Here is a 26,570-nt window from a genome sequence, read left to right as displayed (position 1 = left end):
TACAACTTCACATTCACATTTGCAATCCAAACTGTACAATGGTGGTGATCCTGGTTAAGGCAAATTGTTAGTTTCACCCTTGATAGGTACGCAGATTTAATCATAAATGGTTGAAACTACACTTTTGTTATCAGTCTACACTCAATACTCACTCTGGCTCGGTCACTCAGTTTGACTGAATGAGTGCTTCTCGGTTTCAGACTTTATCCATTTCAAAATAGTTGAGGTCAGTGTGCTCCAGGAGACATATGAAGTTTCAGGATTGGTGTTATTCCCCTGATGTGCTCCATGGCTTGACACAGACTCTCTTAGACTTTATGGCTTCATTGTGTTCGTTCTGAGCGTCGCTGCGGCTTGTCGGACCTTTCACCCAAAGGTGTTTGCTACAGCTAGACGCATCTCACAGATAATAAAAGCAAACTGCATCCACCTGTTTACAGGTTAGTGTGCACACCTCAACAAGGCTCTGAATCCTGATACTTTAGCAAAATAGATTTTATGGATTTGAAATAATTAAACATGCAAAAAGCGAAGGGTTTCATTTACTTTCTGTAAATCAGAATATAAACACAGACTGACAGAAGCTTTGCATTATAGCTCGACTGTTTATCCCAAAGACAAAGAAGGGAAAAATTAACTCTTGTTCTATTTGTACCTCAGACAGCAACACTTTTTCTGGCCTGAGCTTTGATGGGTTTGCTTCAGCCATCGGGTCGATATTTCAGCCTTACTACATCGAAATGTTAATGTCATTTGGGAATTTCTAAATTCCCCTGTCAGTAGAAATAATGGTTGTTCCTTGCAGTAAGTGGAAGCTAATCGTGCAATCTGATTTTCCATGGTCAGAAAGCTTTGCCTGGTTAAGTTCAATTAAGAAACTTTTAACAGGTTTCCACTCAGCTACTCTGTGTGTTTTTGTGATCTTTAATTTCTTACAAGTTAATTTATACCACAGTCGGTCCGATCGTTTGGCAGGATTAGACCAGTTACTCTTAGTATTTGCAGGTCCTCATCTCCATAACAAATTGTGTAGATGGACAGTTTTCTCCCTCACTCCTCACATTAATATCAAGCATTTCCTTGTAAAAGTCACTAAATGGTGCCAGGCAGCGATACAGAAGCAATAAAGTCAAATCTGCTCTCCGTCATTGCAGCTGAGAGGAATTTGGACTCATCGTCGTGATCATCAAGGATTCATCATCTTTCGTTCTGCAGCTGTCTCTGCTGATTAGGTAGACTGGAGTGCAGGAAATATTTGAGGATGAATCACCACAAAGGGATGCGAGTCTTCAACATAAAGTGCTGTGGTGCGTTATGAGCCAGTCGTAAAAGGCCTCTGTTGAACCTAACTGCCCAGATCAGGCGTGTGATTGAAGTCCAGAAACACCTGAAAATTCGTTTTGCTTTAGCTGAGAAGATCCAGAAGCGGGAAGACAGTTTGCACTAAAGTTCTTTGCTGCTGTGAAGCGTCCCCGTTCAGCTCGGAGCTTAACGTTTGTGGGCACTTCAGGCCCAAGAGAGATTTCTGTGCATACGGTGGCATGCAGAGGTATCAGCTTCACAGCCAAATGATGCTGTCGCTCCTGAGTTTACATCTGGACATCTGCAACTTAAAAGCAACAGATGAGGAACAGAAGGAGGAAGTCGATATACGGACATTATATAAGAATACTGAGTATATTCAAGTGCCAGCTTTAGTAACCGCCAGTCGGTGTAGATCTTGCACACGTTGCACTTCGGTAATTGCTTTTGACGAAATGATGATTTGAGGAACATTAAAAGAGACGTGAAGATGAAATGCTTTGGTTTCCAGATGAACTAATGAGTGCAGCTGTTAGTGAGCTCCTTACATTACTGTTCATGGTATCTTCAGGACTTTGCAGATAGTACAGATAGTACAGAAATCTACTATCACTTTTTTTTAATAGTTAGTAGTCTTAATAGTTTAATAGTTAATAGAAATGAGAATGTACTTTCACAGGAATTTCTAATTTCTTGGGAGTGTTTGGTAGAGTATTGGCTCAGGCTGATCGCTGGGTGGCGATATTTATATTTTGAAATTGAACCAATTCAAATGTATAATCCAACATGATGCAGACCTCAGTTATGGACCGTTGTTACTATTTACTGACAGACGCATTAGGGACCTTTTACTGCAGCTGCTCTTTCAGTCTCTATTGTTGGCTGGTAAAAAAAACTTGAACATTGGGGACAAAGCCATCCTGGGTGTCATTGTGAAGGAGACTGAGTGGCATCTCACAGACCCACTATCTCTGTCAAGCAGGTCCTCCACAAGACTAAACTACAGTGCAACAAAAGGCTGGAAAGAGATTTAGAATCACTCTCTTCAATTGGAGGATTAAACTTTAGAATTATTTCAAACATCATTTATGAATGAAAGCTGACGTTCCTTGGTTGCATTTTCAACATGTTTTATGAAGCCCAAACCATGAAACCCACCCACCCGGCTTTGTCCCCCCCCCCCCCCCCCTTGCAGGGAATGACCCCTCTCATGTACGCCTGCGTCCGCGGCGACGAGGCCATGGTTCAGATGCTGCTCGACGCCGGAGCCGACATCAACAGCGAGGTCAGTGCTGCCTGTCACGTCTGTCAAACACGGCAGAGTCACATTGGTTCCACATTTTCTTTTTTTTGTATTTGTCCAATATGTTCATTTACATTTGTTTCTGTGTGCCAGTGAAAACGATGACCCAGCTTTGTGTCGCTCTCCCCTTCCCCTCCCTCTTTTCTGTCTCCATTGTCTAACCTGCGCTCAGCATGCTCTCCGTTCTCCTGGCAGCTCATTACATCAAGTGCACTGATAAGTTGCAAACGAGGACCATTTGCACAGCAACGATGACAGTGTGTTTCCCCGCTGTTGCGGAATAATAATCCACTGATATTCCTCAGTGCAGTCGGTTACTTCATGACATGCTGCACGCGGCTGCTTCCTTGAACCTTCATCAGTAATCCATCACTGTTTTAAGAGTGTGTGCACTGAGTGTAACTTGCTTCGGCGAACTGTACGTGTAGCATGAACCTCATCGCATTTATTAATTGTGTAGAACTAAGAAAGGTAACAGTGTCTGTCCTGTTTGTGTAGCTGTTTGTGTAGAACTGAGAGAGGTAACAGTGTCTGTCCTGTTTGTGTAGCTGTTTGTGTAGAACTGAGAGAGGTAACAGTGTCTGTCCTGTTTGTGTAGCTGCTTCACTCTCAGTTGGCAACAGGAACATGCCAGAATAGAAAGGCCTCGTGGGCTCTCCTCCTCTCTGCTGACCTTTATGGTTTTAGTGCAGCTCTGCTAACTCAAAAGCATTAAAACAACTTTATTTACATTATTTACCAAAGAAAATTAGAAGAAATAAAATATCTTTCGTATTTTGTCGCAGCCTCTTTTAGATGTATATGTGTCCTAGTCCCTCTGTTTGATTTCTCAAATTGGTCCAAAGTGCATTTTAGCATGAAGTCTTGTTTTCAGCCATTTGTCATGTTGAAGTTATTGTATCATGTTGTATCATATGTTAATACGAGCTCAGCACTTCTTGGGTCTGTTTCAAATTAAAAGCCCTCTAGCATTTCAGTGGGAAGAATCCCTTTACTTCTCACCAGGGCTTTTATTTTTATGTGGCTCTAAGTGTATTGTCTGACCAACTGACCAATGGTGGAGATGTGATCAGTCAGTCATCCAATCGGGGGAATTCCAGGTTATTGGGATGGTAAAGAGTATGGCCTTACTCACAGTCTTGATTTCAGTTTTTGATGTTTTCTAAATTTCTAGTAAGTCCTCTGAAGATCCTTCAAAATAGATAAGAAAAGAAATAAGCCCTTTGAGCTTTTGAGTAAAGCAAAAGCTGATGGGACCACATATCGCTGATTATCACCATTCAAAACATTTTGTTGAAAAGTCGCTCCAGAGTCTTTATATTTTAATGTGTTGAAGTCAGTGATGCTTTCTGTTTGCGCCGAAATTGACTGCAATTATAAAGCAATAAATAATTCATCTCTGTGGAAACAGAAACACTAACAATGCCAGAGTTGTTCAGCATATGAGCACAAATAAAACGTGACGCTGTGTTAAAAATGCGTTGGATAGCGGTCTCCTGTCGGTGACATTTAGAAATCATTTCTATAATTCCCTCTGTGATAAAGCCACTTAAGAAATGGCAGAAGAGCATCAGGCTGTGCGCCTGTTTAATTTGACTCTGCTGCTGCTTTGTTCATGAGTCAGCACCGCCCGTCTCATCTGTGTTGGTACTCTTGGCCTGTGCTGTACGTTCTCTCTGGTTTCATTCGCCTTTGAAATGAAACGCTGTTTAGAGCTGGAGCCAGGCAGATAGCAGCGCGTGTTCAGAGGGCCGTGCCCGGGCAGACACTCTGCAACTTGGTCACGTTCCTGCTTAGGCCTGAGAAGAGACGTAGAGACTGAAGAGGGAAATCTCCCTCCGCCATCCTGCCCTCCTTCGCTTACACTTCTCCTCCTGCATACTGCTTCTCGCTCCTCCTCCTCTTTCGCCTCCCTCCTCCTCCTCCCCATCTTCCGCCCTGAGCTGTGAATGTTAATGGCTGTATATCTCTCTCCCTGAACCTCACCTATGACTTCCCAGGTGCCAAGCACAGTAAACAAGCACCCCTCAGTTTATCCTGAAACGCGCCAGGGGACGCCACTCACTTTCGCCGTGTTACACGGACACGTCCCTGTCGTGCAGGTAGTGACGTTTATGACCTGTAACCATTAACCTGTGGCCCTTGCCCTGACCTTTGCACCAAAGTGACGATGATAGTGATGATGATTATTATTATGGTGCATCATAATAATAACAATTCCAGTGTGTCCTAGATTTCTCCTTCTCTATCCAATTTGTACAGTAATTAATTTTTGAAAGGACTTCATCAGCGCAAATTCTCCTGATTGACTTTGTTTTTAATAATGTATGCTCTTCAAAAGTGTAGCTGAGGCACCCAGTTCCCTGGTTATCACCATAACTGAATCTAAGGGTTGGTCCTACAGCAGCAGGGAGGAATTTCCAGAGGCACCTCAGCCAGCCTTATCCAGCACACAGCTGCTGGGATGCCACATTTCAGTATTTTGCTCATTTTTGATATATTATACATTTTCTCGCAGTAGTTACTCTCTGTGCTGACGCTGGCTGACAGCCTGATGAGCACCGTTGCCCTCAGGATTTTTTTCAATTATTAATCTCCACCATTGCAATCAGAGTTTAAGGGGTATTTTTGTCAAGGGGGATAGAAAAAGACATTTTTATTCTTCTGTTCCCAGCTCAACATCAACAATAACCAGCGCCAGACAGGCTCTAATGAGGAAGCGCAGCTAGGACTGTGTTTAGTGTCCAGAACTCGGACTGCCTCCGAATGAGGCGGTTTAGGTTTCCAGCAGTTGAGTCTTTTCCATCATGCCATGCCTAATAGTAACACACTGTGTCCCCCTCGCCTGTTGTCCCCCTCCTCCCCTCTCCTCCTTGGTTTATCTTCCCCCTTCCTCCCCGCCTCTTCCCGTTCCTGCCACAGCTGTTACTGGATAACAGAGCGAATGTGGAGGGCGCCCTGCAGGATGGGGCGGAGAACTACACAGAGACTCCTCTTCAGCTGGCCTCTGCTGCAGGTAACGGCACATGAGCTCTCATCTCCACTTTTACATTCCTGATTTGCACATTTGACCCGAGTATTCTCATTCTGGTTGGACATACAAGAGATTAGTCCTGACATGTGTGATTATAAGCTCACCCGAGGCCATTCTTCCTCTGCCTTTAATCATCTAATTAATTTATCACTTCCAATTACTATCTTGAAACGAGCGCTGCAGTGGATTTTTTTAAACGCTGTTTCTCAGGGTTGTGTTGCCATGTTCTTGTGCAGTCACTTAGGAAAGAACCTGCAGCAGCGATTTTTATTTAATCAATCAAAACTAACATTAACCCGGCTTTCAAAACAGAGCCAAATGTGCATTTAACGGGAAGAGTTTGACATTTTTGGAAAGTTCATTTTCTTTTTTTAAAGTCTGGAATTAGATGAGAATTTTGATACCTCATATGTCAATGCAATAAATATGAAATAATTAAAGTGCAAGCCAAATTAAAACTGGTGACATACGAGGGAGTCTCCTTCTGCTACAGTCAGGGACTTCAGGAAAGTGTATGCAACCACGTTGCCATGGAAACCAGATGAAAACACACAGCCACGCATAATGAATACGATTAACATCATACTCATGAAATAATAAATTATGCAAATGAAATAAAGACCACAATCCCAGAGGTAATTGTGTTAATGAATAGCAATGAGTGGGAAAACTTTCCGAGCATAGAATCATTATCACGGATTCCGTTTGCACTTTACTGTGACATCAGAGACTCCACGGGGCCAGATAAGGCTTTATTTGTGTTTAGAGTGTTCACTGTTTTTAAACTTAACAGCAGTTTCTGTGTCCTTTTTACTTCTAAAGAGCTCACTGCTCATGCCACTCAGTTAGATTCACAACTGAAACAGGAATTTAGAGAACGTGAACAGGATCGTCGGATGATTCATATTTTGTTGTATTATATTTGAGTGGCTGTTTATAGAGCCTCCTTTTGCCTTCAAGAATTTAGATCCTTTACAGGTGCGTTGTTCTGTTACTCCGCTGCATAAAGGAACTTTACTGACCAATCTCAGAAATATTTATTGAAGATACCAAAATTAAAAGTGTTATTTTCTTATTTTAGGATATCTTCACTATAAATGCATCAAAACGTTAAAAGGCAAAGATCTTCATTGTGTCAGCTGAGGCTTCATGCTAAGAAAAACTTTGAGCACGGCTGCATTAGTGCACAATATTTAACCAGTGTTTCACTTTATTATAGAACAAATACTGAGAACATGAATACAGTTCAGTCACAGCCACCTGTACCCAATTGTTTTATGAATCACTGTACTTTTTTTGACCAGTAATTTAGTTTTATTTCCCTTCCTCTGGCTTCCTGTGCTCTTGGTGTATCATTAAAGGAAACTTAGCCAACTTTTTTTTTTTAATCGAATGGAAATGAAAGAAAAAGAATAAAGAGAGAAACTGAAGCCTTTTGAAGTTCGCCTTTTATTCACACGTTTTTCCTCTTTAGGTAACTTTGAGTTGGTGAGCTTGCTTTTGGAGCGAGGGGCAGACCCCATGATCGGGACCATGTGTCGAAACGGCATCTCCTCGGCTCCTCTGGGAGACATGAACTCCTACAGCCTGGCAGCAGCTCATGGCCACAGGTAACACAGGGAGTCCCACACAGACGCACACACACACACACACACACCAGCGACTTGTATCACATATCTGTTCCCACGCCGTGTGCCGGTCGGTCTGCCTCTCCTGCAGCATATTAGAAGCTGATATCTTAGTTTCCCTGTCAGGCAGCAGCCTTCTCTCTACTCAGAGGCACTTATGGCTTCAGTTTGACATAATTTTCCTGCAGCTGCGTAAGATAAGGCCCATTAACATTCCGGGCAGAGAAAGCTGTTGGGAAGTGGAGTCGAGGCACAAGCCAGCAACACAATGCAGCATTATTAAGACAATCAATTACAGTATGATCCTCATGCTGCAGCGCTTGGTGAGGTTGAACTGCTCAGCAGAGAGGGTAAGAAGCTCTCTGGTAAGAAATTTCCAAACAAAATCCTAAAAAAAAGGGGGGGGGGGGTACAACAGGATGAAAAGAATCGACTGAAATTATTGAACTGTTTTATCTCTGTGTTCAGATTTATCTTAAGTAAACACAGCGTCTCTCATAGTAACTGGTTCATCAAACATTCACTCAGACTCGAGGATAAACTGATTAGAGTTTAATGGTCAGAGGTCAAAGGTCGAGTGCACTGTGACCTCACAAAACACCTATTGGCCATAAATGTAATTCATAAAGGATAAAGTGGAATAACGGTTTCTTTCAACTTCGCCGTGACATCATAGCGTTCTGTGAAATGCCGTGGGAGAGAGTGTGACCTTATTTCCTGCCGGCTGATGGAGGTGTAAGATCGTGTTAGTCAGCGAGTGCTGGAGTCCTCTGAGAGGAGGAAAGGTGTGCTAAGACGGAGACGTCACAGTGACGTCTGAGAAGCCTCTAAACAAGCGCCTCCTTACCACAGCAGATGATGCGTCCTCAGGTTGTGATCACATCGCGTATGTTAACATGTTGCCATCTTCTCTTGCCGTCTGTTACTTCTGCATCATTGTGTAGCAGAAACAATGAGACGCTGTCATAAATATCGGATATAAAAAAAAGGAGGGGGGTGGGAGTGGAGTCAGCTCCTATATTATTATTGCAGACAAGCCACACGAGGTCAGAGGACACAATTCTGCGTGCATGACATTATTTTCAGTGTCATCAGAGCTCCCTTAATGTGGAGTTAGCACAGGATGCGTAGGTCATATTCAGAGCCATTTTCCAGTTTGTGATCATCCTCTTCACATCTTTTCCTCCTACAACTGACCCCAGGCCTTTCTGTGAGAGTCTCCCCGCAGCTTTGTTCTCTCTCTTTTCTTTTTTTTTTACCTTTCGCTCCATCTGCCATCCAATCTTATCCCTCTGCCTTTGCTTTTATCTCCGTATGTGTCTTTATCTTTTCCCTCTGCCCCTCCAGGAATGTCTTTCGCAAGCTCCTGTCGCAGTCGGAGAAGGAAAAGGGGGATGTGCTGTCTCTGGAGGAGATCCTGGCAGAGGGTTCAGATCCCGGGGAGAAGAGGTTGGCTCTGCAGGCAAACAGCGGAGGGACCCTGCGAACAGGAAAGGCCAAACTGAGAGCCCTGAGAGAGGCCATGTACCATAGCGCAGAGCACGGCCATGTGGACATCACCATAGACATCCGCAGCTTAGGTCAGATTTACTAATTCATGCTTCACTGGCACACATGCCTCGCTCTCTGGTGCCTCCAGCTGTCCTGGAGCTGTGCTCACGCTGTGCCTATCCTGTCCCGTCCTGTTCAGTCCTGTGCTGTCCTGTACACACCCTCAGTAATCACCGCTGCCCATCCAACCATGAAAGGTTTCAGAAGCAGGACTTTTTATATCCGAGGTGATAATAGCCTGGGCCAAAGGTGTGAATACGATTATGAAACGGTGTCCTCAAGCAGCGTGCATCCCGTAGCTGACAGCAATCATCAGCTGTCAGCACGACACGTGGCCTCGTGAGGCTGTTCATTCGGATGAATTGATTTTAGGAGCTAAAACAATCCAAACTCCAGCTGCTGGTTGTATTACAGTGTTCCCCACTTCAGAGTAATAGACGTTTAATTTTCTGCTTCTCTGAGCACTTTATAGGAATGGTCTCATATTTTGGGCAGTACTGTCACTAACTCCCTTAGCAGGAGAAAGACGAGGGGATCGATACCACTCTCATTTCTCTTCAGTAAACACAGAGCTTAGCTTAGCTTAGCATAAAGACTGGAAACGGAGGGAAAAGCTAGCCAGGTAGCCCGGAAAGCTCATTAATCATGTGTTATGGTTATTATTACTCAAATATAACAAATTCAAGAGGAAATAAAACTGGCATAAAATCAGTAAATCCTCAAACCTAACAGGCAAAAAGTAAATTTTCAGTTGACCTCAGTGATTAATCGATTAGTTTTTCACTCAGCTAATCATCTAATAGTTCCAGCTGAGCTGCACTGACATGCCATGATTCATGTTGATTTCATGCACACATCATTCACTGCTCATCATATTGTTGCTGAACATTGTAGTCCCTTTTTTCTTCTTCTTTTTTTTCATGCAGACATCCTTTGATTATATTCGAGTGCTGCCTTTTTATTCCCACTGCGCCTCTGATTTTCCACTAATCTAACACTCACCGTGCAGATGCCCTTCAAACTCGCACTAACGCCATAAAGTGATGGAAACATGGTCGACTCTCTTGCCCTTGAACCTGCTCACACGTCGGACTCCTCCCCTGCTGTGTGTATTTACTCTCCGTGTGGTGGTGTTCCCAGGCGTTCCCTGGACCCTGCACACCTGGCTCGAGTCCCTGCGTACCTGCTTCATCCAGCACCGCCGGCCGCTGATCCAGGGCCTGCTCAAAGACTTCAGCTGCATCCAGGAGGAGGAGTACACCGAGGAGCTGATCACGCACGGCCTGCCGCTCATGTTCCAGATCCTCCGAACCAGCAAGGTCACCCACCGGCTTCCTTTCATGTGCACATAAACAAAATGCTTGTTAGGGAAACATCCCACAAAGTGAGGCGGGTTTGTTGGGAGTACAAACTGTCCTGTGCTCGTGTGCTGCACATATTTAATTGCATTTCAAAGCATATTATCATAGATTTGCATAAGATTTTGTCCCGAATAGCTCGTGGAAAACGGAGGCCACAGAACTGTACAAATCTGCACAAAGTTTCTGTCCTCACGGGTGCCGGTGTGTGTGTTTGCAGAACGAGGTGATAAGCCAGCAGCTGTCAGTCATCTTCACCCAGTGCTACGGGCCCTTCCCCATCCCTAAGCTGACGGAGATCAAGAAGAAACAAACCTCACGCTTAGGTAAGAGACCCAGCTAAGAACAGCAGCTGCTGCTCAACACGCTCCTGTTCCTGCACGAGATGAAGCTGAGTGACAGCAGGGTTCGAGCCCAAACCGGGGAATTCTTTCCAGAGGGGGGGGGTGGATTTGTCTCTCGTGTTGGTGAGGTCAGAGATTGCTTGTCAGTCACGCTGATTTAACATGAGGAAACATATTCGTTCTTCACTCTGGTGGTGTTTTTCTTTCTTCAGAAAGTTTTGATAGACTGTCTGCAGTTTGATTTTTAAAACGAATATCCAGATGGGAGTTTTATATTTCTCCGGCTCATTAATCGGTGCAGACACTTAGTTTATTCCAGTGTTCCGAGGTCCTGCAGACTCCCAGACTCTCGTCAACAGCTCAGAAACATTTATCAGCTCGATGCTTCATTAATTGCTCTGGAACCCAATTTTAAACAGATAATGATCAGTTTTCTGTGAAACAAATTTTGCATTGCTTTTTGACTGGTGCTTTTATATGAATAATTTCAGCTCCCAAATATGATCAATAGAACTAAATTAATATATATATATTTCTTGCATGGTCCCTAATATTAATACATTCTTCTCTTCTGTAATAACAAAGCCAAATAATTATTTTCGCCAAGTTTATGGCAAAGGGAGAGAGAGCCAGTTCCTGTTACTCATCAACACATGAGGTTTTAATCAGTTCCGCAGAAAAGTTTGACAGAAATATTTAAAGTGAAAAGAAGTTTGTTATTTTTTCATGATTTTTGTAATTACTATAATTTTAAACATGCAGCATTGGCGCCTGCCTGCTGGTCTGCAGGAAAACAGCATTCAGTAATAATCATGTCTGGATATATTACTCTCAGAGGTCATCACACAAATCGGACTTTGAACTTTAATGATTGCGGCGTGTTTTGCTGTGTGATGTCTGATCCGGTTTTAAAAGAGCCTTTGAAGAAGGGAAGGTCACAGACATTTCAACATGTCTTTTGAATTACAGGCAGTGAAGCATCAGCGACTGAGCTGTAGCTCCACCTAGTGCTTGTTTATCAACAGGATGAAGAATAAACGCAGGGTTTGTCATCTATTGCAAAAGCAATTAATGCTTCAAAAGTCTGTGACAGCTTATTCATTTATCGCTTGACGAAAGGACGCACTTTAAAAGGAACAAGTATCAGATCCAAATCGTCTGAAATTTAAATGGCTGTATTTTGATTATACAGCGATGAGAGCTGAATGATGAATCACCCTGAGAGTAATTAATGACCACATTAGCCTAATCTTCTGCTGTTCCTGATTCATCGTGCCGGAGATTTGAATAATGGTACGTTTTTATTGAATCTTTTATTCATCGTCTATCTTTCTGTTTTTTTCAGATCCTCACTTCCTTAACAACAAAGAGATGTCTGATGTCACTTTCCTGGTTGAGGGGAAACCTTTTTATGCACATAAAGTTTTGCTGTTTACAGCTTCACCCAGGTAAAGAGAACATTGATCGCTGTTGAAGGCGTTTTTCTGCTCTTTAAACTGTCATCATGAAGCAGCTGAAATATCCACCTGACTTCATCCAGGTTCAAATCGCTGCTCCAGAACCGCCCAGCAGCAGAAAACACCTGTATTGAGATCAGCCACGTCAAGTACAATATATTTCACGTAAGACATTTCCTGTTTTGTCTTTTGTGTGTGCCATTGACGTTCAATGAAAAGACAACACAACTGTTTGACCTGTGGCTGACAATCAAATCAAATCAAAACCAGGTAGTAGATTTTTGATGTTTGAGACTTTGGTTAACCCGCAACGAGACATGAGTCAATAATGTATGGACACACAAACTTTTTAGCTTTGGTATTTGGCACTGTTTTGGAATGGACTTTAAATTCAGATAATGAAAAACTCTCCACTACCAAAAACTCTTTAATGGGAAGAAAAGGTTAACAACAACAACAACAACAACAACAAACCTGTGAATCATTCTCCAAACTGAAGCCTGCTCTGTCCTCTCTTACAGTTGGTCATGCAGTATCTGTACTGCGGAGGCACCGAGTCCTTGCACATACGCAACACCGAAGTTATGGAGGTAAGACAGACTTAACCAAAGCCTGCTGAGCGACAGCGCTGGAATTAGCATTTCTAATCCCGAGTCCTGTGCTTCATTCTGTGTGGCTGTACTGTTCCCTGCAGCTCCTGTCTGCAGCCAAATTCTTCCAACTAGAGGCCCTTCAGAGACACTGTGAGATCATCTGCTCCAAGAACATCACCACCGAAACCTGCGTGGACCTCTACAAACACGCCAAGGTGAGAAACAGACAAGTTGATGTGAACAACAACGTGTGTGTGATCAAAAAAAGAGAGTATTAAACATCAGTGAAACACAGCTGCTGCCTGTTATAGCTGCACTGTTCAATATTCGTGCATACATGTAAGTTTGGACGCTGACGCTTCTAGAGCTGCAGAATTTACCCCCTCTACAGATAATAAGCATTTATGAATCATTATTCTGGTTTTAAAGCTTTAAAGAGAACAATCAGATGATTGATTGAACCCGGTTCTGCCTCCGACCTCCAAACCTTTTTCTTTTCTCACTGTATGTGATACTGAAATAGAATTGATGAAGACAAATAATGCAGTTTTTACATTTTCTTTTTCTAGTTAAAATGGTAAGATTGTGAGTTTTCACTAAAGTTAATCTGCTTTAGCTTCCTCAGCGATAGCATCATTGCACTGAAAGAGACACAACACAGCAGCAGTTATCACAAGGATTATCTCATTTTCCTTCAATAACAAAACTGAAATGTATCAGATGTTTTACAGACGTTCAAAACGCTTATCAGCTGTCCCTCTGTGTTTTCCTGAAGTTCCTCGGTGCCTCGGAGCTCACGGCGTTTATCGAGGGCTATTTCCTGAAGAACATGGTGCTGCTGATCGAACTCGACAGCTTCAAGCAGCTTCTGTACGAACCTCCTCCCCCCGAGAGCCCCGTGTCGAGCCCCGGCATCTGCTCCGACATCCTCCTGGACCTGGAGAAGACCCTGGCCACGCGCATCCACTCCATCCACCTCTCCACCTCCAAGGGCTCCGTGGTGTGACGTCGTCCTTTCCAGAGCTTTCCGATCCAGCCGCAGCATCCATGTAACACCATCCAGTCCGCCCCCTCCCCCCCGACCGCCGCCAACACCCCCACTGCTGAAGAGGAGTTTTTATGTCAGGGATTCCCTTTAATTCTGCCTGTCGCAGCCAGCTGAGGGTCGGTGTTGGCGTACGTGACAGAATCAGAGAGAGAACTTTCTGGCTCTGTCGTCATCGTTCCTAATGGCTCCCATTGGTCACATCACACCTCATACAGCAACACAAACAAACGACTGACTCGACCCAGCTGTATCACTTAGACCTAACCGTGATTATACAAATTTCTATCGTATTTCGTATAGAATAAATGCATGAAATACATACTGTACACCTTTTTTTGCTTAAAAGGTAGATTAGAACTCAATAAAAGCAGCTTTCTCATCATCTCTGATATGAGATTTCAGTTTACAAACATCACTTAATGGAAGTGGATGCCATTTGCAGTATAGAGTTTCACACATGCCAAAACGTAAATATACTCCTACTATACAACCAATAAAAGTGACTAGTAGCAAAGCCAGCAGACAGACTTGGGATGGACTTATTTGACCTTATTGGACCATTTCATTCAGTCACTTCTATGTTGGATACGTTTCACTGTGTTATATCTTCTGTGTGCAGAGGCCAAACTGATCACAGGAACTTCCACCGTGGCCGACGCTGCAGCGCTGATTCAGACTAAAGGCGGCCCACTCAGTGAAATCTATGCTGACGTATGCTTGGAACGAGGACGTCCACCTGGGAAATTAACTTGTGATAACTCCACGAACTCTGTCGGGCTTTTTTTTTTTTTTTTTGTTATTATTATTTTTTTATTATTATTATTTTGCATGACACCTCCTCAGCTGAGCTGCCCTGATATTGCTTTTTATGCAGAGCTTAGTTCACCAACTGCTTCGGCGAAGGGGGGGAAGAAAGGGAAAACGCTGCTTAATAACTTTGTACCTACTGCGAATTAGACTGGACTGAACCAGATCTGGAGATGGATTTTGACTGACAGGGAATTTCTCTTAAAAATATTTAAAGCGAAGTGTAAATACGTCCTGAGAGTCATTGTGCTGGTCCTTTTTATTTTTCCTTTTTTGTAAACTGATGTACAGTATTTCTCCTACACTCGCTTTGCTGATGACAACAGTCTCATTGAATGTGCTCCCCAAAGAGTTTGTTCCTGCTGTCCGTCTCTGTTTATGCAAAGTTGCATGTTTAATCTGTTTTGTACGACTCCTCCTTCACTGTAGGTGTGTGCTGTCTGTGTAGGTCAGTTCGGCTGAGTTTGGGTTGTGATTGTTCAAGTCTGATGGAAATGATTTTCCTTCATGTTATTATTTTTCTATTTCTGGTACAGTTCCACTGATCAGGGTAGAGCACGAGAAAGTCGCCCTTTGTTTTAGACTTCCCTTCATTTGAACTCCTCAGTAATGTAATTAATGTCAAAGTCAAAACAGAGAACACGTTTTGACAGTTGGCTGAACTGGAAGAGTTGACTGATGAAAAGCTGGAATCAGACATGAGTAGTGAGACTTAAACATCCAGGCAGCAGAATCAAACATGTATAAATCTGCGTTTCCTTGAAGGTTTTCTGGAACTTAATTCAGAATTTTTTGCTAAAATCAGCTACAGTTTAAAATCTACAGTTGTGAAAAGAAGGAAGCTGAGTCGATGCAGAAGATTAAAACGGTCAGAAAGCTGAGTCTGAAGCTGGAAAGAATTTGATCATTTTGATTCTGAGTCAAATTCTCATGAATTCAGTTCCCACTCGCAGACGCCTGAATTCATGACTGCTCAGATTTCAAAGAGACGAAAGCTTCGAGGTGATGTTATTTCACCTGGAGGAGCACAGAGTGGAGAAAAGAGCTGTGTGTCAAATACACAACGTGAAACAGCACAACTTCGAACTAAAGCCAAACGAAGGAACACACAGATGACTGAAAAGGTGAAAGATGTCACATCTCCAGTTTGGCAATAACCCAATTTCATGTATTTACGAGAGATTCAGAAAGTCCATGTCTCATTTGTGTTCTATTCAATGCAACCTTCAGCAGTTGATGAAGGAATCGGCTCCTCTGTTTGGCTTCAGTGTTGAATTTAACGTTGTGTCACGTTGTTGAATTGACGCCTGGCGCCCTTTCAATGAACTCGGTGCTTTGAATATTCAGACGGCCCTGTGAGTGAGTACGTTTTCCTCCAAAGGCTGCACTTAGATAACACTTTTTAAAACCCCCTCTGGAGGAACAGGCTTGTGATGTTCAGTCTTATCTGAAGGATCCCTGTTTCACTCCATCATCACCTTCTCACTCAGACTCGGTGCGTCTCATACAGAATATTTTATGAATGTAACAATGCAACTAAAGTCGGGACATTTTCAAAATGTGCAATGTCTCCAGGCCAGCAGGAAACCAAAGGAAGATGCTTCCCTGTTTCTAACAGCTCACAATGCAAATGTCTCTGAAGTGTCCTCGTAGTTTGTGGCAGTTGTTTCTACAAGAATCTGACTGAGACGACTCTCATGACTTAAAATACTGTAGCACACTCAAAATTACTTACATATTTGTTTTGGGCCAAAAGAAAAACCATTTTAAGAGAAAAATATTGACGAGTTGGTTTTGTTCTGTAAATAGTTACAGAAAGTGAAATATAGATATTATCCTACAACTTTATTTTCTTACCTACATACATAGCACTATATATTTTATTTTACATTCCACAGATATTTTGTTTTACAAAAGTAAAAAGGTGATATAAAAAGAAATGAAGCAATATTTCCATTTAGACTCTATTACTTTGACCAGTACGATGAATAATATGCCACAGGATATGAGAGGGAAAGAAAACCTGAATATATTATTTTTGTTGATACTTCTGTGGCATCTCAAAATTTTTTCCTTTAAATGTCTATCACTCATTTTAAAGCACTCAGACTGTCAGTCTGTTGGGTTTTTTTTTCTGCCACGGCTTTAATGAAGCAGTTGTGTTATTTAGACCAACTCTGGCTGAGCTCATTTCTTTCACTTTTCCTGCATATCTCGGCTCATCCAGCGTGCCCGCACTTCAATTCAAACTGAACCATTTAAATGTGAAACGTGACTTAGAGATGCAAACCGTTGAGGCGGTTCATAATGATGTCAGGCACTTTGTGTGCTCGTGTCTCTGTAGCCTCACAATCAGAAGCATCAGTTAGTATCTGAACTGCATGCTTGAGTCAAAGTCTCATTGTGAAAAAGGCTTTAACATAAACAGATGACAATAAGTAGACGGACTTGAAGCTTCTCTCTGTTTATATCAATCTTAATGTTATGTCATTAGCAATAGATGAACTTTAGCTTGCCCCCACCCCCCCCAACCCCTCCAGTACTGACGCTTTTGATTCAAAACTGGGTCAAAGCTGTAGAGTAAACGTCAGTTCGCATGGCTCTTCTTGTTTAATGTTGTTGAGAATGTGCTTCGTACACCAGCTCTGTCGAACAGGACTCTCCCCTTTAGTTGTCTGAGCGTTTATTTGCCTGCGTATTTGTTCCTGGTAATAAACAACAGTTTCTCCTAGAAGCAGTGGAAACATGCATGGGATGTTCACTAGATTTCCAATCCACAGGGGGGATGAACTTTTGCAGTTTGTTATTTTTTTTTGGTCCCCCTTTGATGAGAACATGTATATTGTACAAAATATATATATATGAAATATAAATTATACATGGTGTGAGAAGCAGGAATGTGGTGGAGTATAACAACAAAAAGGAATGTTACACTCGTGCTACAGTTTCTGTCGTTCCATGACATGCTTTTGTGGACAGCTAATAAACGACCACAGTTTAAACCCTGTTTTTGTTTGTCCGTCACTGTGGTACAAAGTGAAGCATCAAAACTGTCGCATGAGGTTTCAAAGAGTGAAGTCTCCGGACTTTAATGATGCAAATGCAGGTCGCAAATAGAAAAGTGTTTGTTTTTTTTAAAGGCCTATATTCCCCAAACAGCTGAACACTGTAGATTTTAACAAGGCTTCTTTAAAAAAAAAAAGGAGTAAACAGTGCATTTAGTGCTCTCTGAGGATTTACAGGAGCAGGACGGTATATCAACTAATCTCATTAAAAAACTTTTCACCAAGTCCCAACATGTTTCAGTACTTTCACACAACATTGGCGTTTTATACACAGATCAATCAAATAACCGTCGGTCTTTGGCCTTTTTGACAGGAAGAGGAAATAGACATGAGAACCATATCGGATGTTTACTGAAAGAAAGAAGACCAAATGTGTGCCTTTGGACTTCTTTCAGTTTTGATTTAAGAATCATCAGAAGGAAGAACATTAGCTCATATAAAAGGTTTGTGGCAGCTGGTAGATTAAATCATTAAACCCTAAACCCTCCAGCTAAAAGAACAGAAACTATATAAACACTCATCATACAAATTACTTTTTTGGAAAATCTGTAAAAATGTTTCCTTTATGTGTCCCAATATCTGCAGGGATCATAAATCATTTAAAAACTACTTTACATAACATTAGACTCACCGTGCACAGCAATTTTAGGGTCACTCACAAATAAGAGGATGATTTTAGGGCAATATACAGTAAGAGAAATTAAGAGAAGCAGCTTTATTCTTTTACAAGGACACTGCAGCATCTGCAGAATAAAAATGTGACAAATCTGGCTGCAGCCCAGCGGCAGAGTGTTTTATCGGTCCCTTCACTTCCTCTGAGCAAATGACTCAAGATACTGAAAGTCATGACAGCTCCCGCACAAAGCCAGCAGACTATCTGCAGTCAGACTGATGGAGAAATGCACGGGCATAAAAAGTCTGCAGGACAGGAATACACCCCACAGAAGATACTGAAAGGAAGAATTACACCACTGTGGCCACGCAGGTCAGATAAAATTCACTTATTTATGTGAGAAGATAAATTAGGTTTCAGAAGAGGCCATTTTAACTGTCTTGCTTTATTTGTTTTCCTATTTGGTTTATCAATCCTCTGAACTGATCATTAAAATAATTATTGTTGGCAGCTTCATAGCATCTTCCATTTGCAGTCTATCACAAACTACAATAATAATAATAATTAGACATGTGGGAACTTTTTTCGCACACAAAATGAAACAAATTATACCAAATTATTTTATTTTATTATTGTTCATATAAAAGAACCAGAACACACAACACAGTGCACAATTACTCTCATTTATCAAGTTGCTTAAAGATGTGAATTATTTATTCCACATTTCACTTTAAAAAGTGCTCCTTTAATGTTTCATAAAATAATATTACATTATGTATTATTATTATTATTATTTACATTATTATTATTATTATTATTCTTTTTACCAAACTAGAAGAATATTTCACGTTGCATTTAAATCCCACTTCGTCAAATGGCCTCCAGAGGGCGGTAAAAAACAACATCTTCATGATAGCGTTGATTTTAAGCAGCCGAAGAAGAAGAGCATCTTTCCGGTGTCCGGGCCCCAAAGTTGGTCAAATCTTCCTGCGGAGACATTTTCTAAACCCAAAAGATCACAACAAACTTCTCGGTGGTTTCTACGAGCGGACGCTGATTTGTGAATTCCCGCAGTCCATGAATGAGCCCTATACCGGACAGTACGCCTGCGCACTCCCAGCGCCGCGCCGAGCCGAGCCGCCCTTCCTCCCCGCCGCCAGCTCGCCCCGCAGGGTCGGCCGGACGTCGACTCACAACGACCCCCAGTCGGTTTCTCCGCGTCCCCGAAGGCCGTCCGGGAGAACATGGAGAGCACACAACGCGCTGAAAGCGGTAAGGCCGCCGGCATTTAAACAAACGCCACCCGGAGCGAGTTATTAGCTTTTATTTCGGATTGTGTGCGCCCGATTTTGAACATGGCGTACCCCGCTCCGAGATGGCGGTGGCTTTGTGCTGGGCTACAGCGCAGAAGAGCCGCGGTGTGCGGGAGTTATAGGAGAGAGCTTCACGTCAGCTGAGATAGGAAACGAAAATTGAATTTTTGGTGTTTTAATCGGGACTCAACTCGTTAAATTTAATGCCAAGCGGCGGGAAATGATCCGCCCGCGTCGTCGGTTAGCAGCCAGAAGAGCTAACGGCTGACAGGTGCTGCGTTCACGGGCTGCAACTAGCTTCTGGAAACAACAGAAAAAACTCAAACAACCAGCGGCCAAAAAAGAAAAAAGAGTCAGGAAAGAAGGCTAAAATGTTTTCTTAAGTAAGCTGCGTCAAACGAGGAAGTGTTGTAGTTGTAGAATTTCCGTTTTGGATGTCCCGGAAAGTCACGACCGCTGCAGCCATGTTTACCGCTGAGATGCTGTCAGCCGTTAGTACGACGCCCGTGGCGGTCCCTGAAGGCAACACGAGGTCAGTGCGGAGGTGGTGGTCTATCTGAGACCTGCAGGACCTGCAGACCTTTAGAGACCTACAGGAACCTGCAGAGCTTTAGAGACCTACAGGAACCTGCAGAGCTTTAGAGACCTGCAGAACCTGTAGACCTTTAGAGACCTACAGGAACCTGCAGAACCTGTAGACCTTTAGAGACCTACAGGAACCTGCAGAACCTGTAGACCTTTAGAGACCTACAGGAACCTGCAGAACCTGCAGACCTTTAGAGACCTGCAGAACCTGCAGACCTTTAGAGACCTACAGGAACCTGCAGACCTTTAGAGACCTGCAGAACCTTTCAGAACTTAAGAGACCTACAGAACCTTTCAGAACTTAAGAGACCTACAGAACCTTTCAGGACCTACAGGAACCTGCAGAACCTGTAGACCTTTAGAGACCTACAGGAACCTGCAGAACCTGTAGACCTTTAGAGACCTACAGGAACCTGCAGACCTTTAGAGACCTGCAGAACCTGCAGACCTTTAGAGACCTGCAGAACCTGCAGACCTTTAGAGACCTACAGGAACCTGCAGACCTTTAGAGACCTGCAGAACCTTTCAGAACTTAAGAGACCTGCAGAACCTTTCAGAACTTAAGAGACCTACAGAACCTTTCAGAACTTTAGAGACCTACAGGAACCTGCAAAACTTAAGAGACCTACAGGAACCTGCAAAACTTAAGAGACCTACAGGAACCTGCAGAACTTTAGAGACCTGCAGAACCTGCAGAACTTTAGAGACCTGCAGAGCCTGTAGACCTTTAGAGACGTAGAGGAACCTGCAGACATTTAGAGATAAATAAATTCACATACTGATCATTATTGTGGTGCGAAAAGAAGCTAACAGGAATTTCTGGCACCTTCAGTGTGACTCGTGTTTCTTTCAGGATAACACAATGCTGACAAGAATTGATTTTATTTGCCATTGCAGTTTTAGAGATAATGTGTTCTGCAGTATTTGGAGTCTCGTAAAGAAAGTGGCTCGGCAAATTAACTTCAGGAACAAGACCTAATTGTTTCCATTATTCTTTGATCTCCTCTCCTAATAAATAGATAAATTATTAAACAGTTTTCATCTGCAGGAGCTCAGTGTTTTTAATTTGTTGTTAACTTTGTTCCAAACCCAAAGTGAGTTTCATGATTGCATATGTTGAACATCAAATGAACTGATATTTGCAAAAAGAAAAATGATAGCAAAATAATTGAATGCATACAGATTTAGATACTTACTCTGCACCGACCCCTGTTAGAGATACAGTATGTGCACATAGTCAGACACAGACATGGAAAGTAAACAGGATTTTCCTTTATTTGTCTTCAAATAAGAGATGCGTGCCAACAAAAACTTTCAGTTGACCCTGATGACTGCACACACAATGTCCTGTGTTTCAGATCAGCCTCTACTGCTGCCATCGCTGCGCCTCTTCATCCCCCCGCTGCGCCTGGTGTCTGCAGCCATGTGGCAGGTGGTCCAGAGAGGAAGCGTGCAGGACTATGGGATGGTGGAAGAGTTCATCAGCGCTGTGACAGAAATTGTGCCTGAGCTGCTGAATGCAGATCAGAAAGCTCAGCTCCTCCTGGGACTCAGAGCACGAGTAAGACGAGCAAAGTCATTGAAAAGACAACACGGGGCAGTGCAGAGAAATGACAATGGCAGCAGTTTGCTTTCTCCCCTGCAGCTGTTAAGCTGTCAAAACAAAATGTACACACCTTTTGTTATGCATTCTAGCAGTCACCTTGATTCTTTTTTTTGTATTATTATTTATTTTTTGTTGATGTCATGGGTCTAATCAGACCAACATCACATCAAAATTCAGAGCGCCAACAAAGATTTTCTGGGTCCTGTGAGTAAGATTTCTGGGTGCTGCCCTGTGTGTTACTCACCATGAGGGGGAATCGTGTGTTGCAGGTGGTTCTTGAGTTGTGTCAAGCTGAGCAGATAACAGACAGAGAAACCATCGAGATGCACCTGGAACAGATCAAAGCTCTGGTCTCCACGTGGGCCGCGCAGGTTAGCTCCTTAAAATACGACCAGTAGGTCTGAAGTGTGACAGTCTTAAATCCAATCATCTTTCTCTTTAACATAAAACTCTGATGTTGTTGTTTTTCTGGCAGCCTTGTTTTTCAGAAGTTGAGTTTCCAGAATCAAACTTTGTGGATCAAATTGAATTGTTGTTGAAAGACCCTGAAGAAAAGGAGAGGTTTTTCCAGGTTTGGGATTTATTCATGTTTATCCATGCCTTTCTTACCCACCATCACTGCATCCAATATGTCCTCAACAATGCTGCGTCTTCTTTTTTTTTTTTCCCCCAGGATGTTTTCCCAACAGATTTTGGGCCTGAATACGACGGTGCTTTGCAGGTGCTAATGCTGGATTTCCTGTCCCGACTGGAGAAGTTTCTTCCAGTACCAGACATCCAGCAGGTACCTTCAACCTTATTACAAAAAACACAGAGGTATTAAGCTGAAACCTGTTTGGTGGCAGGGAGAACAAACATTCACCAAGAGACAGGCAGGTCTTATTAGCTTTACCTGCTGGCTTATGTTAATCTCCTGTCATGACTGAAGTTGAAAGTATAACAGAATTTTTCTTTAGGACACAAGTAGACCAGAGCACAACATACTCTTCGTTTATTCCGCTGTCTCTTCTACAGACAGCGTCCATGCTCTGTGCTGTCCCCTCTGCCCTGGAGGAGTGTGTGCACTCAGTGCCAGACCTGCAGCATCTGAAAACTGTCCTCCTGCACCACACCACGCTTGGACACTTTGATTTATCTGGTGAGTGAATGGACAGTGGTTAAAATATATTTTACAATCGAGCATCGCATGTTGCATTTCGCCATGAAAAGTAAGATGTGTCAAAAAAATTACTCCAGTCTTTCATTTTGGAAATTAAGATGAAACCACATTTATAATTCATAGTGTGTTTTCATAATATTTTACTATGTTTTAATTTATATTGTAAAATTTAAAGTCTAAAGACTCAGACTTCTATGGTCATGTGTATGAATCAGCTGACCAGCCACACTTTTGAGCTTTCTGCCTGAAAGTTGCTGACAGTCAGAGTTCTTTTTTTTTTACAATAGCTGTCCTATTCCAGCTACAGTTTTAGCCAAAACGTGTAAAGTCTGAACTCACTATAGTTTATGACAGGTCGTTTGACTGCAGCCATGGGGGAAATGCAAACATCTGATCAAAGGCTTTCTGTAAAATGACATCATCTCTTCACCCTAAAAACCTTTTCAGTCAACAAGCCGGTGTTTTTATAGGATTGCTTCTTCAGGATTGTTTGCCATGGCAACAGGTCCAGATCTACTTGTAACCTAGTTTTGATGAACATATGTATTCAAATCACAGTAATTACCTCGGTTCAAAGATCAGGGAGCTGAATAAAACGAAAAACTTATTTATGGTCTCTCATTATGGAGCTAATGAGATTCCTCTTTTCCCTTCAGATGACACTCAGAGCATTCCATCATCTTTTGGGAATTGCATCCTTTCTTCCTTGTCGCTCCCTCAGCTGGAGAAGGTTGTAATCGATGCTGACCAGATACAACTCCAGCCTCCATCAGAGCAGATCCAGGGCTGCGTGACCGTCCACGTGGAGGGTGAAACTGTGACTCTGTTGGACTACATACAGATTGAACAGCCGTCAAGTTTGGTTGAGCCCAATGTTCAGGAGGAGAACAAGGTGCACGAGGAGGAGCTGGCTGGAGATGCAACAGATGAGGACGTTGGCGACACCTTAAAGCTGGCAGCTTTTCAACCACTAAAGCAAAGCAAAAGGCTTCAGTTAAAAAGAAAAGCTTTAGAGGACGACTCAGTGACATCCAAGAGGCAAAGGAAGAAGTACCCCAACAATAAGACGTGTCCTGTGTGCAATAAAACATTCCTTCGAGCTGCAGCCATGAGGCGACACCAGGAAATTCATTCTGCCAATCGGGACCTCAGGTATAAGTGTGCCAACTGTGACAAACGATTCAGAGACCATTACGACATGAACCGGCACAACATGCGGGTTCATGAGAAGGAAGAACTGAGCAGCAACACCAACGAAGAAGACCTGGGGGATCCCAGCACCTCTGAGATGATGTCTGAAAACAAAAATTGTGGCCTGTGCGGGAAGTATTTTGCCCGTCGAGTTGACATGGATCGACACATGAAGTCCCACTCGGAGGATCGCCCGTATAAATGTTCTTTCTGTGAGAAGAAATTCAAGAATCCTTATGTCCTAAAGAGACACCAGAAGGAGATCTGTAAGAGCAGAGAGCTGAAGAAGCCAAAGAGGAAAGAGACACAGCGGATGAGTCCACAGCTGCCGGCAGAGGTGTTGACGGAAGGTAAAATCTGCCCCATCTGCAGCAGGATCTTACCGTGCACTGCAGACATCGCCAAGCATTTACGCTCTCACTCCGAGGAGCGTCCCTTTATCTGCGTCACCTGTGAGAAAGGCTTCAAGTACAAGGACACGTTGAAGAAGCATCAGATCATTCACGGCCATGAGGGGATCAGAGAGGAGGAGAGCAAGAGTGTGGAGCAGATTCTGGCTGAAGCAGACGTACGGGACTGTGATAATACGAGTGGTCTTGATAAAAACGAGAGACATCCAGAGGTGCCTACGGACATTTCAGAGGAGCACCTGTCTTCACCAGCACAGAAAGTTGGCAAAAAGGCCCTGAAAGTGTGTCCTGTCTGCTCCAGAGCGTTCGACAGTGTCAAAACACTGAACAGGCACGTTCAGTGCCACACGGACGATCGACCCTATCACTGTGTCCACTGCAAAAAGCGCTTTAAACACATGCACGGCCTGAAAAGACACCAGATTTACGCCATATGTCACAAGAAAATCAGCCGGTTCCTGTGGAAGAAGGAGCCGAGGGCAGGGCCAAGCCAAAGCGAAATAGCCAGCGGTGACCCTCAACAGGGGCTGCCGCTGAAGATCCCGGTGTGGTGTTCCAACTGTGGCAAACACTTTGAATACCTGTCGGCTTTGAAGGAGCACCAGGAGAATGTGTGCAAAGTGGACGTGAGGGAAGTCATGAAGTGTAAGGACTGTGGGAAAGAGTTCAAGAGCATGACCATGCTCAAAGTGCACCAGCGGATCCACGACCCGCTCTACTGCAAAGAGTGCGGGAAGATACTCGCCAACGACGCTGCCTTCGAGAGGCACAAGCTGATGCACAGGCCGATGCAGTGCACCATGTGCGACAAGACCTTCACCTTACTGAGGCGCCTGAGGGAACACTACGACAAACAGCACGACTTTACCGGTCCGTATCCCTGCCCCCAGTGCGACAAAACCTTCATCCAGCTGTCCTACCTCGCCATCCACCAGAGAATCCACAAAGGGGAGTTCCCGTACATTTGCAACTTGTGTCCGGAGAAGTTCAGATCCTCCAACTGTCTGACGGTCCACCTGAGGAAGCACACCGGGGAGAAGCCCTTTCTATGCTGGCAGTGCGGAAAGTGTTACCGCTCGGCCTCAGAGCTCACGGTCCACATGGGGACCCACTCAGAGGAGAGACCCTGGGCCTGCCCGGACTGCGACATGGCCTATCGCACAAAGCTGCAGCTGACCAACCACATCGAACAAGTCCATATGGGTGTCCGGTATCCCTGCAACAGCTGTGGAAAACAGTTCATGAAGGAGACGTCCCTGAAGAGGCATGAGCTCATCCACACAGGCGAGAGGCCTCACCAGTGCACGGTGTGCGGCAAAACCTTCCTGACCGCCAACGAGCTGCGGCTGCACAACAGGTACCACACGGGGGAGCGGCCGTACAAGTGCGAAGTGTGCGGCAAAGCCTTCATCCAGTCGGGATATTTGAAGTCGCACATGCGCATCCACACCGGAGAGAAACCATTTAAATGTGACATATGCGACAAAGGCTTCAGGTTGTCGTATCACATGAAGAAACACAGGCGGACTCATGCCGGGAAGCCAAAGAGCTACATGTGTGAGGAGTGCGGGTCAGCGTTCCTCCAGAAAAAATCTCTCTGGGAACACTCGCTCACTCACACTGTGAAAATTGAACCCTCATACCCTGAAGATGTGGAGGTGGTACTTCCATAGAAATCCGTTTTTTGGATTGTAGGTCATCGACATTTCCTGTATGAACAAACACATTTCCTCTTTGCTCCTCATTTTTTTTATTATTATTATTATTTTTTTTTTTCTCCTTCCCAATCTGTAAGTTATTCTGTTCCCGTTGGTGCTTCGGTGTGTTGATCCACATGTTCTCTAAAGCATATGGATGATCTATGAGACTCATGTATGATTTCTGCTCACATTTATTTTTTAAATAAATCCACCGCAATTGTGATTCTCGCTGTCTTTGTTTTATAAAGATTGGCAGTAATCAACAAAGGTTTTAAAGAACTAAAAAGTCCAACAGCTTCTGGCAGACTCTAAACGTTCCAAAAGTTAACCAATAATGTAAAAAACATTTAGATGCTTTACATCCAAAAAAGGGTTTGGATAAATTATATATATATATATATATATATATATATATATATATATATATATATATATATATATATATAATCAAAATATGACCCCAAATTACGATCAAATACTTCTTTACAGAAAAAAGGCTGCTT

General features: G+C 43.3%; 2 protein-coding genes across 4 annotated transcripts in view; both read left to right on the top strand.

The window, feature by feature from the left end:
* The window catches only part of LOC115036732 (ankyrin repeat and BTB/POZ domain-containing protein BTBD11-A), a 126,361-nt gene extending 108,929 nt beyond the window's left edge, over positions 1 to 17,432 (top strand). For 2 of the 3 annotated variants that reach the window (XM_029495051.1, XM_029495050.1), the window contains 12 exons: positions 2,498 to 2,587; positions 4,606 to 4,707; positions 5,528 to 5,621; positions 7,114 to 7,249; positions 8,615 to 8,847; positions 9,959 to 10,137; positions 10,397 to 10,502; positions 11,866 to 11,968; positions 12,061 to 12,142; positions 12,499 to 12,567; positions 12,672 to 12,785; positions 13,346 to 17,432. In XM_029495051.1, coding sequence (XP_029350911.1) covers positions 2,498 to 2,587; positions 4,606 to 4,707; positions 5,528 to 5,621; positions 7,114 to 7,249; positions 8,615 to 8,847; positions 9,959 to 10,137; positions 10,397 to 10,502; positions 11,866 to 11,968; positions 12,061 to 12,142; positions 12,499 to 12,567; positions 12,672 to 12,785; positions 13,346 to 13,576 — 1,539 coding nt within the window. In that variant the 3' untranslated portion in view covers positions 13,577 to 17,432. The remainder of the gene's footprint in view (positions 1 to 2,497; positions 2,588 to 4,605; positions 4,708 to 5,527; positions 5,622 to 7,113; positions 7,250 to 8,614; positions 8,848 to 9,958; positions 10,138 to 10,396; positions 10,503 to 11,865; positions 11,969 to 12,060; positions 12,143 to 12,498; positions 12,568 to 12,671; positions 12,786 to 13,345) is intronic. The other variant, XM_029495052.1, reaches the window with a different exon arrangement.
* Positions 17,433 to 19,047: 1,615 nt separating this feature from the next.
* LOC115037164 (zinc finger protein 14-like) lies at positions 19,048 to 26,290 on the top strand. The gene is made up of 7 exons (XM_029495667.1): positions 19,048 to 19,375; positions 21,360 to 21,562; positions 21,877 to 21,978; positions 22,083 to 22,178; positions 22,281 to 22,391; positions 22,622 to 22,745; positions 23,423 to 26,290. The coding sequence occupies exons 1-7, from the start codon at positions 19,348 to 19,350 to the stop codon at positions 26,038 to 26,040; spliced, it is 3,282 nt and encodes a 1,093-aa protein (XP_029351527.1). The 5' UTR covers positions 19,048 to 19,347; the 3' UTR covers positions 26,041 to 26,290.
* The last annotated feature ends 280 nt before the right edge of the window (positions 26,291 to 26,570 follow it).

This window comes from Echeneis naucrates, chromosome 23, assembly GCF_900963305.1.
Source record: "Echeneis naucrates chromosome 23, fEcheNa1.1, whole genome shotgun sequence".
Classification (NCBI taxonomy): Eukaryota; Metazoa; Chordata; class Actinopteri; order Carangiformes; family Echeneidae; genus Echeneis; species Echeneis naucrates.
This window is presented reverse-complemented; position numbering and strand designations above follow the sequence as displayed.

Bases quoted from the DNA above. Each gene is read 5' to 3' on its own strand.
- LOC115037164 (XM_029495667.1), top strand. From the start codon at position 19,348: ATGGAGAGCACACAACGCGCTGAAAGCG. The intron at 19,376-21,359 runs GTAAGGCCGCCG...CCTGTGTTTCAG, and splicing joins CACACAACGCGCTGAAAGCG to ATCAGCCTCTACTGCTGCCA. The intron at 21,563-21,876 runs GTAAGACGAGCA...CGTGTGTTGCAG, and splicing joins TCCTGGGACTCAGAGCACGA to GTGGTTCTTGAGTTGTGTCA.